Source organism: Lagenorhynchus albirostris, chromosome 3, assembly GCF_949774975.1.
Source record: "Lagenorhynchus albirostris chromosome 3, mLagAlb1.1, whole genome shotgun sequence".
NCBI lineage: Eukaryota > Metazoa > Chordata > Mammalia > Artiodactyla > Delphinidae > Lagenorhynchus > Lagenorhynchus albirostris.
The window spans coordinates 91,906,424-91,920,431 of NC_083097.1; the positions used below are offsets into that span (position 1 = coordinate 91,906,424).

General features: G+C 43.2%; 1 protein-coding gene across 6 annotated transcripts in view; it reads left to right on the top strand.

Annotated features, from left to right (window-relative positions):
* The first annotated feature begins 430 nt into the window (after positions 1 to 430).
* Positions 431 to 14,008, top strand: part of EPB41L4A (erythrocyte membrane protein band 4.1 like 4A) — a 257,679-nt gene continuing 244,101 nt past the window's right edge. For all 6 annotated transcript variants that reach the window (XM_060143396.1, XM_060143392.1, XM_060143390.1 and 3 more), the window contains exons 1-2: positions 431 to 559; positions 965 to 1,427. In XM_060143396.1, the coding sequence (XP_059999379.1) occupies positions 1,329 to 1,427 (99 nt within the window). In that variant the 5' untranslated portion in view covers positions 431 to 559; positions 965 to 1,328. The remainder of the gene's footprint in view (positions 560 to 964; positions 1,428 to 14,008) is intronic.

A 14,008-nucleotide genomic window follows, 5' to 3' on the forward strand; every position in this document is an offset into this window, starting at 1 on the left:
GGTCTCCCCGGGAAACCCATACAGCGAGCCGGGCCAGGGCCTGCGACGGCTAGGCGGACCCGCTCCTGCGTCGCGCAGGTTCCTGTGCGGACCTCTCCGCACCTCGCCATTTGACCACCTCCGCTCCACCCTCCATCCCCGGCGGAGACCCCGCCCAGAAGGGGCGCCCCCTTCCCGGCCACTGGGTCCCCACTTCGCTCCAGGGCCTTTTGTAGACGCCCGGGCCCGGCCCAGCTGCACCTGGGCTACTCCCGCCCGGGGCGCCATCCCTTGCGCCGCCAAGAGAACTTTCCCGGGAGCCGCTGCGGCCTGGCGCGCCCAGGGCAAACCCCACCAGCCCGCCGGCCGCGTTCCCAGCCGGGGCGGCCGCTCCTCCGCCCGCAAGTCCCCCGACTGCCCGCTTCTCTGAATCTCCCGGGGAAGCAGCACTCCGCCGCCCGGACAGGGGGTTCTCGGAGGGAAAGCTTCAACTTGGCTACACGTAGCCCCGTGATGAACTCGGGGATCCTCAGACGGGAGCTGCGCCCCGCGACGAGCTGACCTCCACTCGCCGGTCGCGGTAAGGAGCCCGAAGCCCTTTCCGACCCTTTTCGGGCTTCTCGGTGCCCGCGGGTTGGGAACGTGGAGGTGGAGGTAGCCGACTGAGTGACGACCCTCGCCACTGCCCCTGCAGTGTGGCCGGGACGTCGTGGGTACCCCTGACACAAAGGAACAGCCGAGTGCTCCCCAGTCGGCGGACCGGACCGGGGGCTGCGGGGTGGGGTCGGAGCTGGAAGTGCGCGTCCGCTGGGGACCCCGGAGGCGGAGAGGAGGCCGGTGCGTGGCTGCAGCGCTCCAGGCGGGCGTGGGTGGAGGCGGCTGCAGAGCTTCTAGGGGCTTCCAAGTACGGGGACGGCCTAGAGCTCTCGTCCCTCCCTTTTCTTGCCTCTTGTATCCTTTGACAGGAGATTTTTGTCGTCCCCAGGGCTGCGGTTGGGGCCGCGGTACCCCCGCCTTCGGAGGAGCCGGAGCCGCAGGATGCGCGGGGACGCGCCGCCGCCCTCTGCGCCCAGTTCCTCCGGCGCTTCCCTGGCCGCTCGCGGGCGCTGACTCTCTCCCGGGCTTCCCCGCCCTCCTTACCTTACGTCCGCGCCGCGCTGCTGGTCCGCGCCGCGCTGCTGGTCCGCGCCGCGCTGCTGGTCCACGCCGCGCTGGACCCCGCCGGGAACTGGTCCTCTCGACCTCGCCGCGGTGCGGACAATAACTTAATGCCTCGCGCTTGAGGGGAGGGGGCGGCTCAGCGCCTGGGTCGCAGCTTTCTCCTCTGGCTGAGGCCGGCCACAGCCGACATGGGCTGTTTCTGCGCTGTTCCGGAAGAATTTTACTGCGAAGTTTTGCTTCTGAATGAATCCAAGTTAACCCTCACCACCCAGCAGCAGGGCATCAAGGTAGGCGCGGGCCGGGGGCATGTTCGGGGTCGGGGGTGCGTAGCCGGGCAGGCTCGGGGGTTCCGCGGCATTGTCCCAGGGCTGTCACCCGGGCGGGGCGGACGGCGGTGGCGTCTCTGCACGGTGGGAACGAACGGTAGTTGCCCCCCGCGCTCAGGTGGAGGGAGGACGTGTCAGGGTGAGTTAACTTTGAGTCCTTCATAAAGGAAAGTAAGTTTGACGCCTTGTAGGAGGGTCCATGCACCAAGCTCTCGGCTGCAATCCACCGTCCTGCAGCTGAGACCCAAACTTCCCTACGTCGTTTTCCTCCAAAAGCGTTTAAGGCCCCCGCAGCTCCCAAAGAGGCGCAGAATTGATTGTACGGGCAGCATACAGTGTTGAAGGCACGCTCTCCCTCGGCTTTGTTGAAGACCTTTTTTCTTGATAGGATTATTGGGGAAGTAAAATAATTCACTCGTTGAAACACATTTATTGGGTGGTTGTGATTGTGTCGCCTGTGTTTGTGGTTGGGTAATGCTACGTTCGGCCGGAAAATAATTTCCTTTTCCAAAAGCCACCTGGTTTATCCCAGCATTTAAGTAAACATCTCTCCAAACGAGGTAATAACTTTGCGTCTCTTCGTAGGTCATTATAATGCAATTACTGGTATTAACCTAGAGAACCCAAACAAAAAGGCTGTGGGAGCTTGCGGACATTCACTTCCTTAATTTTGGCGAGCTCGTATGTTTACGGTTGACAACCTGACTGACGCGCCTGCGCGCTAGTTTTTCTCTCGCAACAACGTAGCTACCTAGAGATGATTGGAATCCCGAGTGTTTTGTTTCCCTTTCTCCTTCAGTTTTAAATCATTTAGGCATTTTAGATACCTCAGCAGCTGAGTCTGATGAAGGGAAACCGTCCCCCTCCCCCCGCCAAGGAGGCTGTCTGAGAAATCAAGTTCAGGCTGCCAATTGTCTTGTCCTAGTCTTGTCATCTCAGAAGTTAATCCTAATGGCGTAGGCTCTGGGCATTTCCTTGTGTGAATCAGATTTTACATAGCTTTATGCACACTAGAGTAAATGTTCTTGGCCAAAAGCTTCAGCTTTGTTATTACCGTTCTTGGTGTACAGAATTTTAATTTCACAGCTGTCATTTTTTTTTTTTTGTCAGAGAAAGAGGGCAAAAATGATCAATTAAAGCCACAAGATACAGTTAACCCTTTAGGAAATTGTTTTGAATATTGTTTCTTCTGTAATTTTAATAAGCAAAAGTCAATCAGATTCTCATTTAGTGTTTCCTTTCGAGGACAATAAAAGACTCTGGCGGGGGAGAGTGTTCATTGTATATTTTTAGCTTTTTATGTTCCAACTCCCAATCCCCCCCACCCCTATGAAATCAGGAAAAGAACTTACTTTACAAGATGACGTAACATTCTTTGGAGTACTGTGAGCACAAAATAGACAAAAGTAAAAAAAAATCATACATTTTTGATAATACATAGATTCTCTTTGGCTTCGAAACAATTAGAGAAAGATAACTGATGATCTGTTACTAAAAAAACATAGAAATCTTTCTGAAGTCTAAAGTCATCTGGTGTGTGAGCTTCCTATTTAATCATGAAAGCCCTACTCCTGTCAGTTGTGGAACATGTACATTATTCTGTCATGAGAGCAGCCAAGACTCAGAATCAAATGGAATAATTTTGTCAAAGAAACATGAATTAAAAATCCTGATCCATAATTACTTTTTATATCCTGATGTTGCTTATCTTGTTTTACAAATAGGTCAAAAATTGGTGAGGAATTCAAATGCAATAGCAACTTTATAATGCTGTTATTTTGGATATGTGCCATTTAACTGAACAATAATTTAAGCATGCTTTTGTTGGAAGTAATCATTTTGCAACAGGCTTGCCCTCTTTCAGTGTCACAAAAGCATGCCACAATTATTTTGATGGCCATATGTGTAACACAGATGTCTGCTGAAGTTAACCACATTATCTGTAACTACCATGCTACCATAAAATGCATGTGTTAAGCACCTATCTGCTTGTGGTATGTACTAAATTAAACACATATATATATATTTACAAATGGTATAACGTATGAACAGCATCTTGCACGTAGATGGTATTCAAACATTGAATGAATATATGTATATTATTGTTCTGTACTTACTTGGCACTTTCTTTAACTCCTGCTTTATTATTATTATTTTTTTCTTTAACTCCTACTTTAGTTTGTAAATGAAATAGTAAGCAATTACTTCAAACTTAATAGCCAATAACTACTATTACAGTGTTTTCCCCCCCAGGATAGTACTCTTGATAATTTTGATTATCACTAATTAAAATCGAAGTTAAGCATGTGACATTTTCCCCTGAAATTAAAATAGAAAAATCTTTTTTCAAAAATATTATCTAATATTTATTTTGAGATGACCCCTTTTCACATTCTTTCTCAAATGAAGATATCTAATTCTGTGGTAAAATTATTCACATATTTCATCCCTTAATGGAAGGAATTTTACTGATTCCTAAATAGTTACTTAAGAATTTGCTGGCATTACTGTTATAATAATGCATTGTAGGTTAAAGAAGATTAATTGTAGTAAATTTAAGTAGAAAACATATGAGAGAAGCTTGGTAAAACATTTTTTTCTGTGTGCTATTTTGAAAAACACTCTCTGGATTTCTTTAAGCACCAAATTGCTCATTGAAAAGTTAGTTATGAAGTGATTTTTCTGCAACTCAGATCAAAGTTTTTCATCAACTTAAAAAAAAAAAACCAACGTGTGTCCTATGGAAAGCATTTCAGCCTGAAGACAATAGTTACACATCTTATGTGTTAAGATGAGTAGCACTTAAATGGAAAATAATTTTCTGTTTTAAAAATAATTAGAAAAATAAAACCCAGTGTCTGTATTCATACTAATGTGATGTAGCAATTTGCCTTCTTAACTTGTTTTAGAGCTAACCTCACCTTGTCAAGCAGAAAGTCTTTTGCGTGCAGTTCGTAGTTTGAGCCCTCTGCAAGATTTAAAAACCCAAGTTTATATAAACTGAATGTTATTGGTTGTGTGTCGAGCCACACAATAGCTTTTAGCTGTTTGTTCTCTGCTGCTATCTCTGTTGTTTATTTTAGTAAGAATTTCTGCTGTGGTTGGTCTCTTGGTTTTTTGAGCACTGTTTGTTCAGGGAAACTTTTGTTATGTCCTGGGGGAGGTAGAGATCCTTCTTTTAGTTCTTTTAGAAAGCAAAACTTGAATGTGGCTCAGACTACTTTTATAAGTTGTCATTTGATTAGCAAAAGATTTTTAGGGAAAAAAATCACAAGGTTTGATGATTTAGTCCTCATAATTGCTGCTGCAAATGTGAACTAGATTAGTATTTTCATTTCAGCAAGATTTTAGTCCTCTGAGTAGTAATGTAATAAACACTGAGGTGCTTATTTTTGCCTCAGTGTATTTGACTAAATTAATGAAACCAATATGACAGCAAGATGGAAATTCCATTAACTTTTTAAAAAAACTGCTTTATTGAGATATAGCATACAATTCACAAAGTTAGATTCATCCGTTAACTTTTAAATGAAGTTACTTCCTAATCATCCTGAGGTTCCTGAGGGAATATTATGAGTCAATTTTGATGTTTTGATCAGAAACTTCCTAATAAACTAGAAAAACAGAAGCTGGGGACTTAAATTATATGCGTGTCCCTTACCAAGGATTGTAATTTTCACTCCATTTGGACTGGTAAAGAAAACATCTGAGAAAATTTGGAAAAAGTGAAAAACAATAGTTTTTCACAAATCACATTAAGTGTATATCTATACCTTTTAATATCAACTACATAAGGTACACAGTCAGGGACCTTATAAACATAGGTTGAAGCAAGTAATCATACACCAACATTTCTGTTAATGTAAGATTGGCTGTAGTTAGTAAATTAGGCTGTGGTTAGTAAATTAGTAAATTAGATGTAACTGGGATAGAAGTACCCCTCTTCCACACTGCATCTAGGTTTCTAAAATTCAGATATGATATCCATGTTGTGACTGTTTAAGATCAGCTACTGTATAAATGCCCCTTCATATTTTTTTTGTTTTTAAAAAATGATTGAAAGTATTTTTTTAGCTTTATTGAGGTATAATTGAAAATGAAACTGTAATATATTTAAAGTGTGCAACGTGATGATATAATATATATATATATATAGTGAAAGGATTCCCACCATCCCACCATTGAGTTATTAACATTCCATCACCTCACATATTTACATTCTTTTGTTGTTGAGAACAGTTCAGTTCTATTCTCTTAGCAAATTTCAATTATACAATACAGCCTTATCACCTCTAAATACCATGTTATACATTACATCCTCAGACTTAAGTGCCCCCTCAATTTTACAAGAAGTTTTTCTTGAAAAAAATTATTAAAAATGTCATTTATCATTTATGGTTTAAAAGTGATTTAAAAGCAATATAATGGGGAAAGAATTGTTTGTTACCTCTAGCAGGTAATGGCTAGCTATCCTCTTATAGGGACTTACACTTTTCTTGGTTGATGGTGAATCGTACTTTTTGCAGCCCCATTAGTGTAATTGTCCTTGAATTCTGTAATGTTAAGCTTAAACGGACTTTGAACTAAACTTAAACGAATGCAGAGCTTTTGTTTCTTTTGAGCATGGGTGGTGTCTTAGTCTGTTCAGGCTGCTATAAGAAAATACCACAGGCTTGATGGCTCATAAACAAGAGAAATTTATTTCTCATAGTACTAGAGGCTGGAAGTCTGAGATCGGGGGGCCAGCATGGTCAGGTGAGGGCCCTCTTCCAGGTTGAAAACTTGTTGTATCCTCATGTGGCAAAAGGGCCTAGGGAGCTCTTTTGGCCTTTTTTTAAAAATAAGGGCGCTAATCTCAAAGGCCCCACCTCCTAAAACACATTACCTTGGGAGTTAAGTTTCCGACATATGAATTTCAGAAGGGCACAAACGTTCAGACCGTAGCAGATGGCGTTAGAGTTAAATCTAAGTTGCAGGGTCAGAAGTCCAGACTCGACTGTCCATTAGCTGTATGGACAATGGTTGGTTATTTTTATTACAAAACAAGATGGGAAACTCATCTTTTCTTCAGTGGTTTGTGTCAGGTTGTATCTTAGTCCGGCCAGACAATTCTTTGTTGTGGGATGCTGTCTGCTCCATGGCAGGATAATTAGCAGTATTTGTAGCCTCTGCCCATGAGATGCCAGTAGCACCTCTTGCCTAGTTCTAACAACCAAAAATCTGCCTAGATGTTGCCAAATGTCCCCTGATGGGCAAAATCACCCTCATTTGAGAACCACTGCTGTGGAGGGTAGCAGTTTCCTTTATTCTCCTTTATTTGGTACACATTGGATGCAAACTGACTTTTGGATGCCTTCTTTTTTCTCTTTTGGAGGAGTGAGTCATGTGCCTTATAGGTCAGTGAAAACAGTATGAAATCTGTATCTTTAACTTGCTTAATATTCTTAGACTAGGAGCAATATACTGAAGTGATGAAAAGCATGGACTGTAGCATCAGACCACCTGGATTTACATTTTGGCTCCACTGATTACTTATTAGCTGTGGGGCCTCCAGAAAGATGCTTTTCTTCTCTGAATCTCAATTTCCCCATCTGTAAAATGGGAACAAAGTCATACCCACTTCATAAGTTCAAGGTGCTTTGCATGTGGTAAACCCTCAGAAAATGTTGGTCTAGATTCTTTCTCCTCCGTTCCTTATCCTCTCTTTCTTTTAGTGCTTCATTCCTGTCTGCATATAAAGTCCACCCTTCACTGTCTGATTTGCCACCCTTCCTGCTCTAGACCTTCAGCAGTTCTGTGTGCCTACCCAAACGACTTGCTCTATATGGGCACGCACAAATGCTCAGTCTCCCAAACATACCAGACTTGCTTGTGCCTTATGCTTGGGATTCCCACTGAGTGGCACTGTTTTGTGTTTCCCTAAGCACACGCTCATCTGAGCTCATCCTTTAAGACTTGAACCGAGCGTCCCATCTGCTAGAAAGACTTAGAACCGGCGTGCCCTGGCAAAGTTAAGTGCTTGTCAGTGTCTTGCACGCTTCTTGTTATAGCCCTTACCACCCTGCAGGCATTATTTCTGGACACGTCTGTCTCCCCCAGAAGCCTGAAAGCCCTCGCCCGTGATCCCCAGCAGCTAGAGCTGTACACCACATGTAATAGATGCTTATTCACTGTAATTTGAATAGAAGAATGAATGGAGTGTTACCGTTGGAATAGGCCATATTGAAAATCTTCTGGATAATGAGGTTCCTTTGCCATTTTATTTTTACTCGAAAAGACCTAGAATAAAGAGAATCTCACTGTGAAAAATCTGTTGCCAAGATACTCTAATTTTTATATTGATAATGGGTAGAAAATGAGATGGTGCAGTGGACTGGGTGCATGTAGCGCATTGAAGAGCTGACTAGCGGCCATTTTAGAAAACACGAGTTACCAACATCTTTGTAGTGTAGAAGTAACTACTGAATCCTTCCCTCTCTCTCTCTTTTTAAAAAGTAGAACTTTCCCCTTATAGGTCGAGAGTCTTTTGGAAGAAGGGCATATTTCACGAATGGATAATAGATCCTCACACTTTGCTTTTCTTCCTTGTCTCTTAGTCTGTAAACCATTGGAGAACAGTATCAGTTGGTTTCACAGTGTGGGTTTACACAATCGGGGACCATTGGTATAATTTTTAATCTTGCTGTACCACCCATTTTACTCCTGAACCTCATCTGACCCTGCTCTAAGGCATAATGGAAAACACAGGGTTGAGAAGTTAAATACTGGGTTTTTATGACAAATGTTAAGTTTTTCATTCCGACGCACAATGGATTTTTCTGCAGGCCTGTTATAAAACAGGACACATCAGACATCAGATTTGTCATAACCCTGCAGCTTCTCTGGGGTTGACTGCTTTGACCGAGCTTTTGTCTCTGATATTTTAGCCACGCGTACAGCTTATACATAATGCTCCTGGTTAGCCTGCTTTGGGGGGTAAGAGTAACTGACGTTTGCTCCTGCGTAGCAAGATTTGTTTCTAAGTCTCACGTGTTAAGTTTAACCAGGCCTCTGTTATCACTTGTTTGGGTCTCGACTAGGTGTGTTAAGGTCAGGAACCAGCCAGTTTAGTTTGTGACTCAAAAAGCCTGTTACCACACTTGGGAGAGTCTGTAGCCTTCTCAGAAATGTGGATTGCATTCCTGTGCCCTCTGAACCATGATTTCCTGTTTTTTTTTTTTCTTTTTTTTTTTTTAAAGTGAAACAGTCACTTTTCCTTAGTGCCGCCTGTTGGTAATCCATTTCTCTGTAACTAAACACTCTTGCTGAATCCCCAAAGGCTGAGATGGCTCTCTGCAGAGGCTCTCCCAGTAATCGCTGAAGTCATGAGAGGGCCTGGCAGTGGCTTCCAAAGGGGTAAGAAGTTTGTTTTCAAGGATACTGACATGCCAAGTGGAAGTTAAAACAAGGGAGATTGTGGCAGGCAGGGAAAGGAAGCGCAGTTAGTGATGCTCAGCGCTACCAACTCTGTGGGCACAGCGTCCTGGAAGTTGGGTAAAAAGTACCTTGCGTAGAATACAGCTTTCCATAGGAACAGTGACTTGAATGGGGGTCAAGTTTCTGAGCTAGCCCACCGAGACCGTTTGAGTTTTTAAACCACTCACGTCCCACTTTGCTCTTCATTCAGAGCCGTGTTTGAGAAGCGGTCTTGGAGCTTCTGCTGCCTTAATTATCACTTGTCAAAATTGGTTTTTATCCACCATCCTCACTGCTCCCACTTTGCACCAACCAGCCTCCTAACTGGGGTGCTGTGTGGTCATCTTCAATCTCTCCCCTTCCCCTATCCTGCCCTGTGTTTAAATCCTGGTTTACCATGAAATTGTTGATCTTGCGATGGACCACAGGACTCTTCTTTGAACTAGCCTCCCTTTCCTCATTTGTAAGCTGAGGAGTGTGATAACTGCCTCATGGGATGACTGTGCAAATTTGAGAAAAGAATTTTAGGCACGTAGGATAAAAGGTGCTCAATAAATGATAGCTATCATTATGTGTGATCTGTTATTTGCTCATAATTTTTTTTCTGAATTCCAGTTTGGGCTATCTAATCCCCCACCCCTGCCCAAAGTGACACTGGCTCTCTGAGAGGCATGGGTGGTTGTTAGAAGTGGGGGAACAGTGGTGGTTCGATATCCATAGGTACCAGTGACTTTTCAGGTCTCTGTATTTTTATTCACATTGCCTCAGCTACCACTGGGATGCTGAAACTTCGCATCTGTACCCCTAGTCCAGACTTCCTCACTCTTACCTGACTTGTATTTCTGATTGCCTGCTGGAGGTCACACTCGATGTCTAAGCCCTTCTGTTCGCTCCAGACTCTCTCTTCTTGTGCTGCCTAGTTTGGCGAATGAGGCCACTCTCCGTCTTCATCAGTTAAGATGCTTTGATTCTCGGTTGCAGAGATTCCATTACAGATTCTCTTAACGTGAGGAAGCTTATTTGTTCACGTCAGGTTCCCAGCTTCTCTCCATCTCTTCTGGGCTCTGTCATCTTGGGAGACAGGGTCATATGCAGATGGGTAATGGTTCTAGAGACAATATTTGCACATGGCAATATGTGAGTTGGGAATAGAGACAGGCTGTTCTTCAGAAAGGAGAGAAGACTCCTTCTCCCCAAGTTCCCCATCAGACTTTCCCTTGTGTCTTTTAGCAGAACAAGTCTTGTGGCCATTCTTGAGCTATAATGGCAATGGGATCACCTTTAGGGCAACAGATGCTCCCTGGGACTGGGTGGGGGTGGAATCCATTTTCCCAAGGCAGCTGGCAACTAGGGGAGGGGTTCAGTCAGGAGGAAAGGTAGGAGTTGTGGGTGCTATTGGCCCTCTGCCCCTCTGGTCAGGATTCTGGCGCCTGGGCTCTCTGTAAATTTCCACAGCCTTCCAGGTGTTGTAATTCCACCTCTTAAATATATTGCAGATTCATCTCTTCTCCCCTCCTCTGATTGCTCCTGCCCTGATCTGCACTCTCAGTTCTCAGCTGGACACCTGTAGTAGCCACCAGCATGATCCCCTGTGACTGCCTTTAGCGTGGCCTTTCTCACCCTGGCTTGGATACTCCCACGGGTTCTCAACCTCCGTGGCTTAGTTTATATTCCTGAGCACCATGGCCCTTCATGATCGGACCCCACCTCTATCTGACCTTCCTCCCACTGCTACCATATGCCTCTCACGGATTCTAGCCAGAGGGAGCTGCATTCTAGTCCGAATTCTCCACACTCCCTCTCACCCTGGTCTTTTTCTGTCCGGAAAGCCCCACCCCACCTCACCTTGTTTGAGTGAAGTCCCAGCTCTCGTCAAGCAGGGTTCTGCTCAAATGCCACCTTCTCTGAAGACTTCTCCTTGGTGAAGCACTGGAGAGGCCCTCTCCTGACCTGAATCAGACCTGCATTTCATTGCAGGAGTTTCCGTACTTTCCTGCCCACCTTGCCCTGGGAGCAGTATAGTAAGATGAAGAGAGAATGGGTCTAGGTCATAGATAAATCTGGCTTCAGGTCTCCTTTCCATGTGTTAGTGCTGTAAATGTGGTCAGGTCACATACCCTTAGAGTCAGCTTCCTCATCTGTAAAATTAGGGTCAAGCTCTCCAGCTTATTATCCTGAGATACTGCACGTGAAACCCTGAGCCCTGTGCCTAATGAGAGGGAGTTGTTGTTACTGGAGATGGAAAGCCTTGAGGGAGGGGACTATATCTTTTTTATGGGATCCCCAAGTCAAGCCGAGTTCCTAAGGAATCAATGAACGATTGTTGACTGGGTGAATTAATCTGAATAAGAAAAGTACTTCCAGATCGACATAAGCAGTGAATCTGAGAAAGAAAAGACATCTTTCACCTCTTTACTTTCTAGGTTCCCTGGTACAAGGAGTGTACCTCCTTGACTCCTTAATTTCTCATTTAATTTTTAAAAACAGGTTTATTGAGATACAAATCACAGACCATACGAGTCACCCATTTAAGGTGTGCAATTCAATGGCTTTTCATATATTTACAGAGTTGTGCAACCACCATCACAATGAATTTTAGAACATTTCATTACTCCACAAAGACACCTTATACTTATTAGCAGTCACTCCTCATTTCCTCCCAACCCTCTTACCTGCTCCTGCTAGGCAACCGCTAATCTTTCTGCTTCTACAGATTTGCATATTCTGGACATTTCATATAAGTGGATTTGTATAATATATGGTCTTTTGTGACTGGCTTCACTTTGCATAATGTTTTCAAGGTTCATTCATAATGTATGTATCAGTATTTCAGCCCTTTTTTTGCTGAATAATAGTCCATAGCATGGATATACCATATTTGTCCATTCATCAGTTGATGGACTTTAGCTATTATAAATAATTTTGCTATGAAGATTCATGTGTAAGTCTTTTTGTGGACATGTGTTTTAATTTCTCTTGCATATGTACCTAGGAGTGGAATTGCTGGGTCATAGGTTTAACAGTTTGAGGAACTTGCAAACTGTTTTCCACAGTGGCTGCACCATTTTACATCCCCACTAGCAATGTCTAAGGGCTTCAATTTCCCCACATTCTCACCAACACTTGTTTTACTCTTTTTGATTATAACTACCCTTTTGGATGTGAAGTGGTATCTCATTGTCATTTTGATTTGCACTTTCCTGAAAAATAGTGACGTTGAGCATCTTTTCATGTCCTTGTTGGCCATTTGTATATCTTCTTTGGAGAAATATCTATTCTTTGCCAGTTAAAAAAATTGGGTTATTTTTCTTTTTATCATTGCGTATAAGTGTTTAAAGTATATATATATACATATATATATATTCTGTATACAAGTTTTTTGTCAGATACTTGATTTGAAAATATTTTCTCCTATGGGTTTTTTTTTTTTACTTTCTTGACAGTGTCCTTTCGTGTACAAAAGTTTTAAATTTTGATGGAGTCCAATTTATCCTTTTGTTTCCTGTGCTTTCGGAGTCATATCTGAGCAGCCATTGCCTACGCCGAAGTTATGGAGATTTACTTGTATATTTTTAAAGAGTTTTATGGCTTTAGCTCTTACATTTAGGTCTATGATCCATTCTTCATTCTTTTGCGTGTGGATATCCAGTGGCCCCAGCTCATTTGTTGAAAAAAGGATTTTTTCCCATTGAATTGTCTTGGCACTGTTATCAAAAAATCAATTGACAATAAATATGAAGGTTAATTTCTGGACTCCCATTTCTGTTCCATTGATTGACATGCCTATCTATGCATCTTGTTTAGTTTTACTAATTCCTTGGCAGGGTAGGTGTGTGTAATTCAGCAGAGAAAACACTCCCAGTTAAAACAAATTTGACATTTAATATTTTGAGCAAAATTTCCTATAAAACTTCCTGGTGGCAGTTAAGTATTATATATTTTATTCACTTTTAAATCCCTGAGCGCCCATGGTGGTGCTCAGTAAATATTTGTCATATTTGAAGAAAGACTGATAGAAGGATTGTTTTAGTCATGCTGCTGTTGCTTTTGTAACTTGAAACCTTGGTTGTTGAATATTTAGATTTCCAAAATCTTTTCTGTATAAGCTTTTGAGTGTTGCTGTTTACGTTGTGTAAAGGATTTGCCTTTGATCCTTCCAGGCTCTTCTGTAAATCACTTGATGGAGGGCTGGAAAAGAGTATTAGCATATGTTTTATGAATAACTTTCTTCGTTAGTTTTGGTAGGTGAAGATGTAGCATGTTCAAAAAGTTAATGTCATTTAAATAGGTATGCGGATTTCATCTATTACTTGGCAACACTCTGAGAATTTGCTAGAGATTTGTCCTGAGAGTGCAATGGGCAGTGTTCTCCTCCTGGGAAAATAATGTAGGTGGCTAGAAGACCACTTTTGAATGCACACACCCTCCCCAATCCCCATGACTTCCTTTCAACCTTGAACTTCCAGGATTCCTAGTGTGATTGCAGGTTGAAGCCTAGGGAGCAACTGTGGCTTCATGGAATTGAATTCCCTATGACTGGGGCAAATGGTAGCAAATCTTAGTGGTATTGAAAGTGGCATAATAGAAGCTCTACAGCTTTTGTCTGGATTGTGCATTTTAAAATTGGTAGTATTCAAACACTTGACAAATCCCAGTAGATACACAGGCTACAGGCAGTTTTCCGCTGTGAAGAAAATTTCAAATGTCTAGAATCTAGATAATGCCACAGCTGTGTGTGTCAAAATCTTTCACACAAATTGGTTTCTACTTGTCATTGCCTTTTTTTTTTTTTTTTTTTTGCCAGCCACTCATTCTTTGCCCAGTAGTTCAACTGTCTGGTTCTCTGCACCAAATCTGAGTGTGGTCACATGTCCTTAGTTAATTCAGCCCTGTGATGCTGCTCCAAAATGCAGCAGACACCCGGGGAGAATGTGGAAGAGATGACATGAGTTACAACAGCCTGGCTTTCACTTACCATAGAACGCTAGACTCGGCATGGGCATTTAGAATCATCTAATCCAGTCCTCTCATCCCACAGCTGTGGGAACAGGGACCCAGGGAGGGGCAGTGATTTGCCAGAGCCCAGC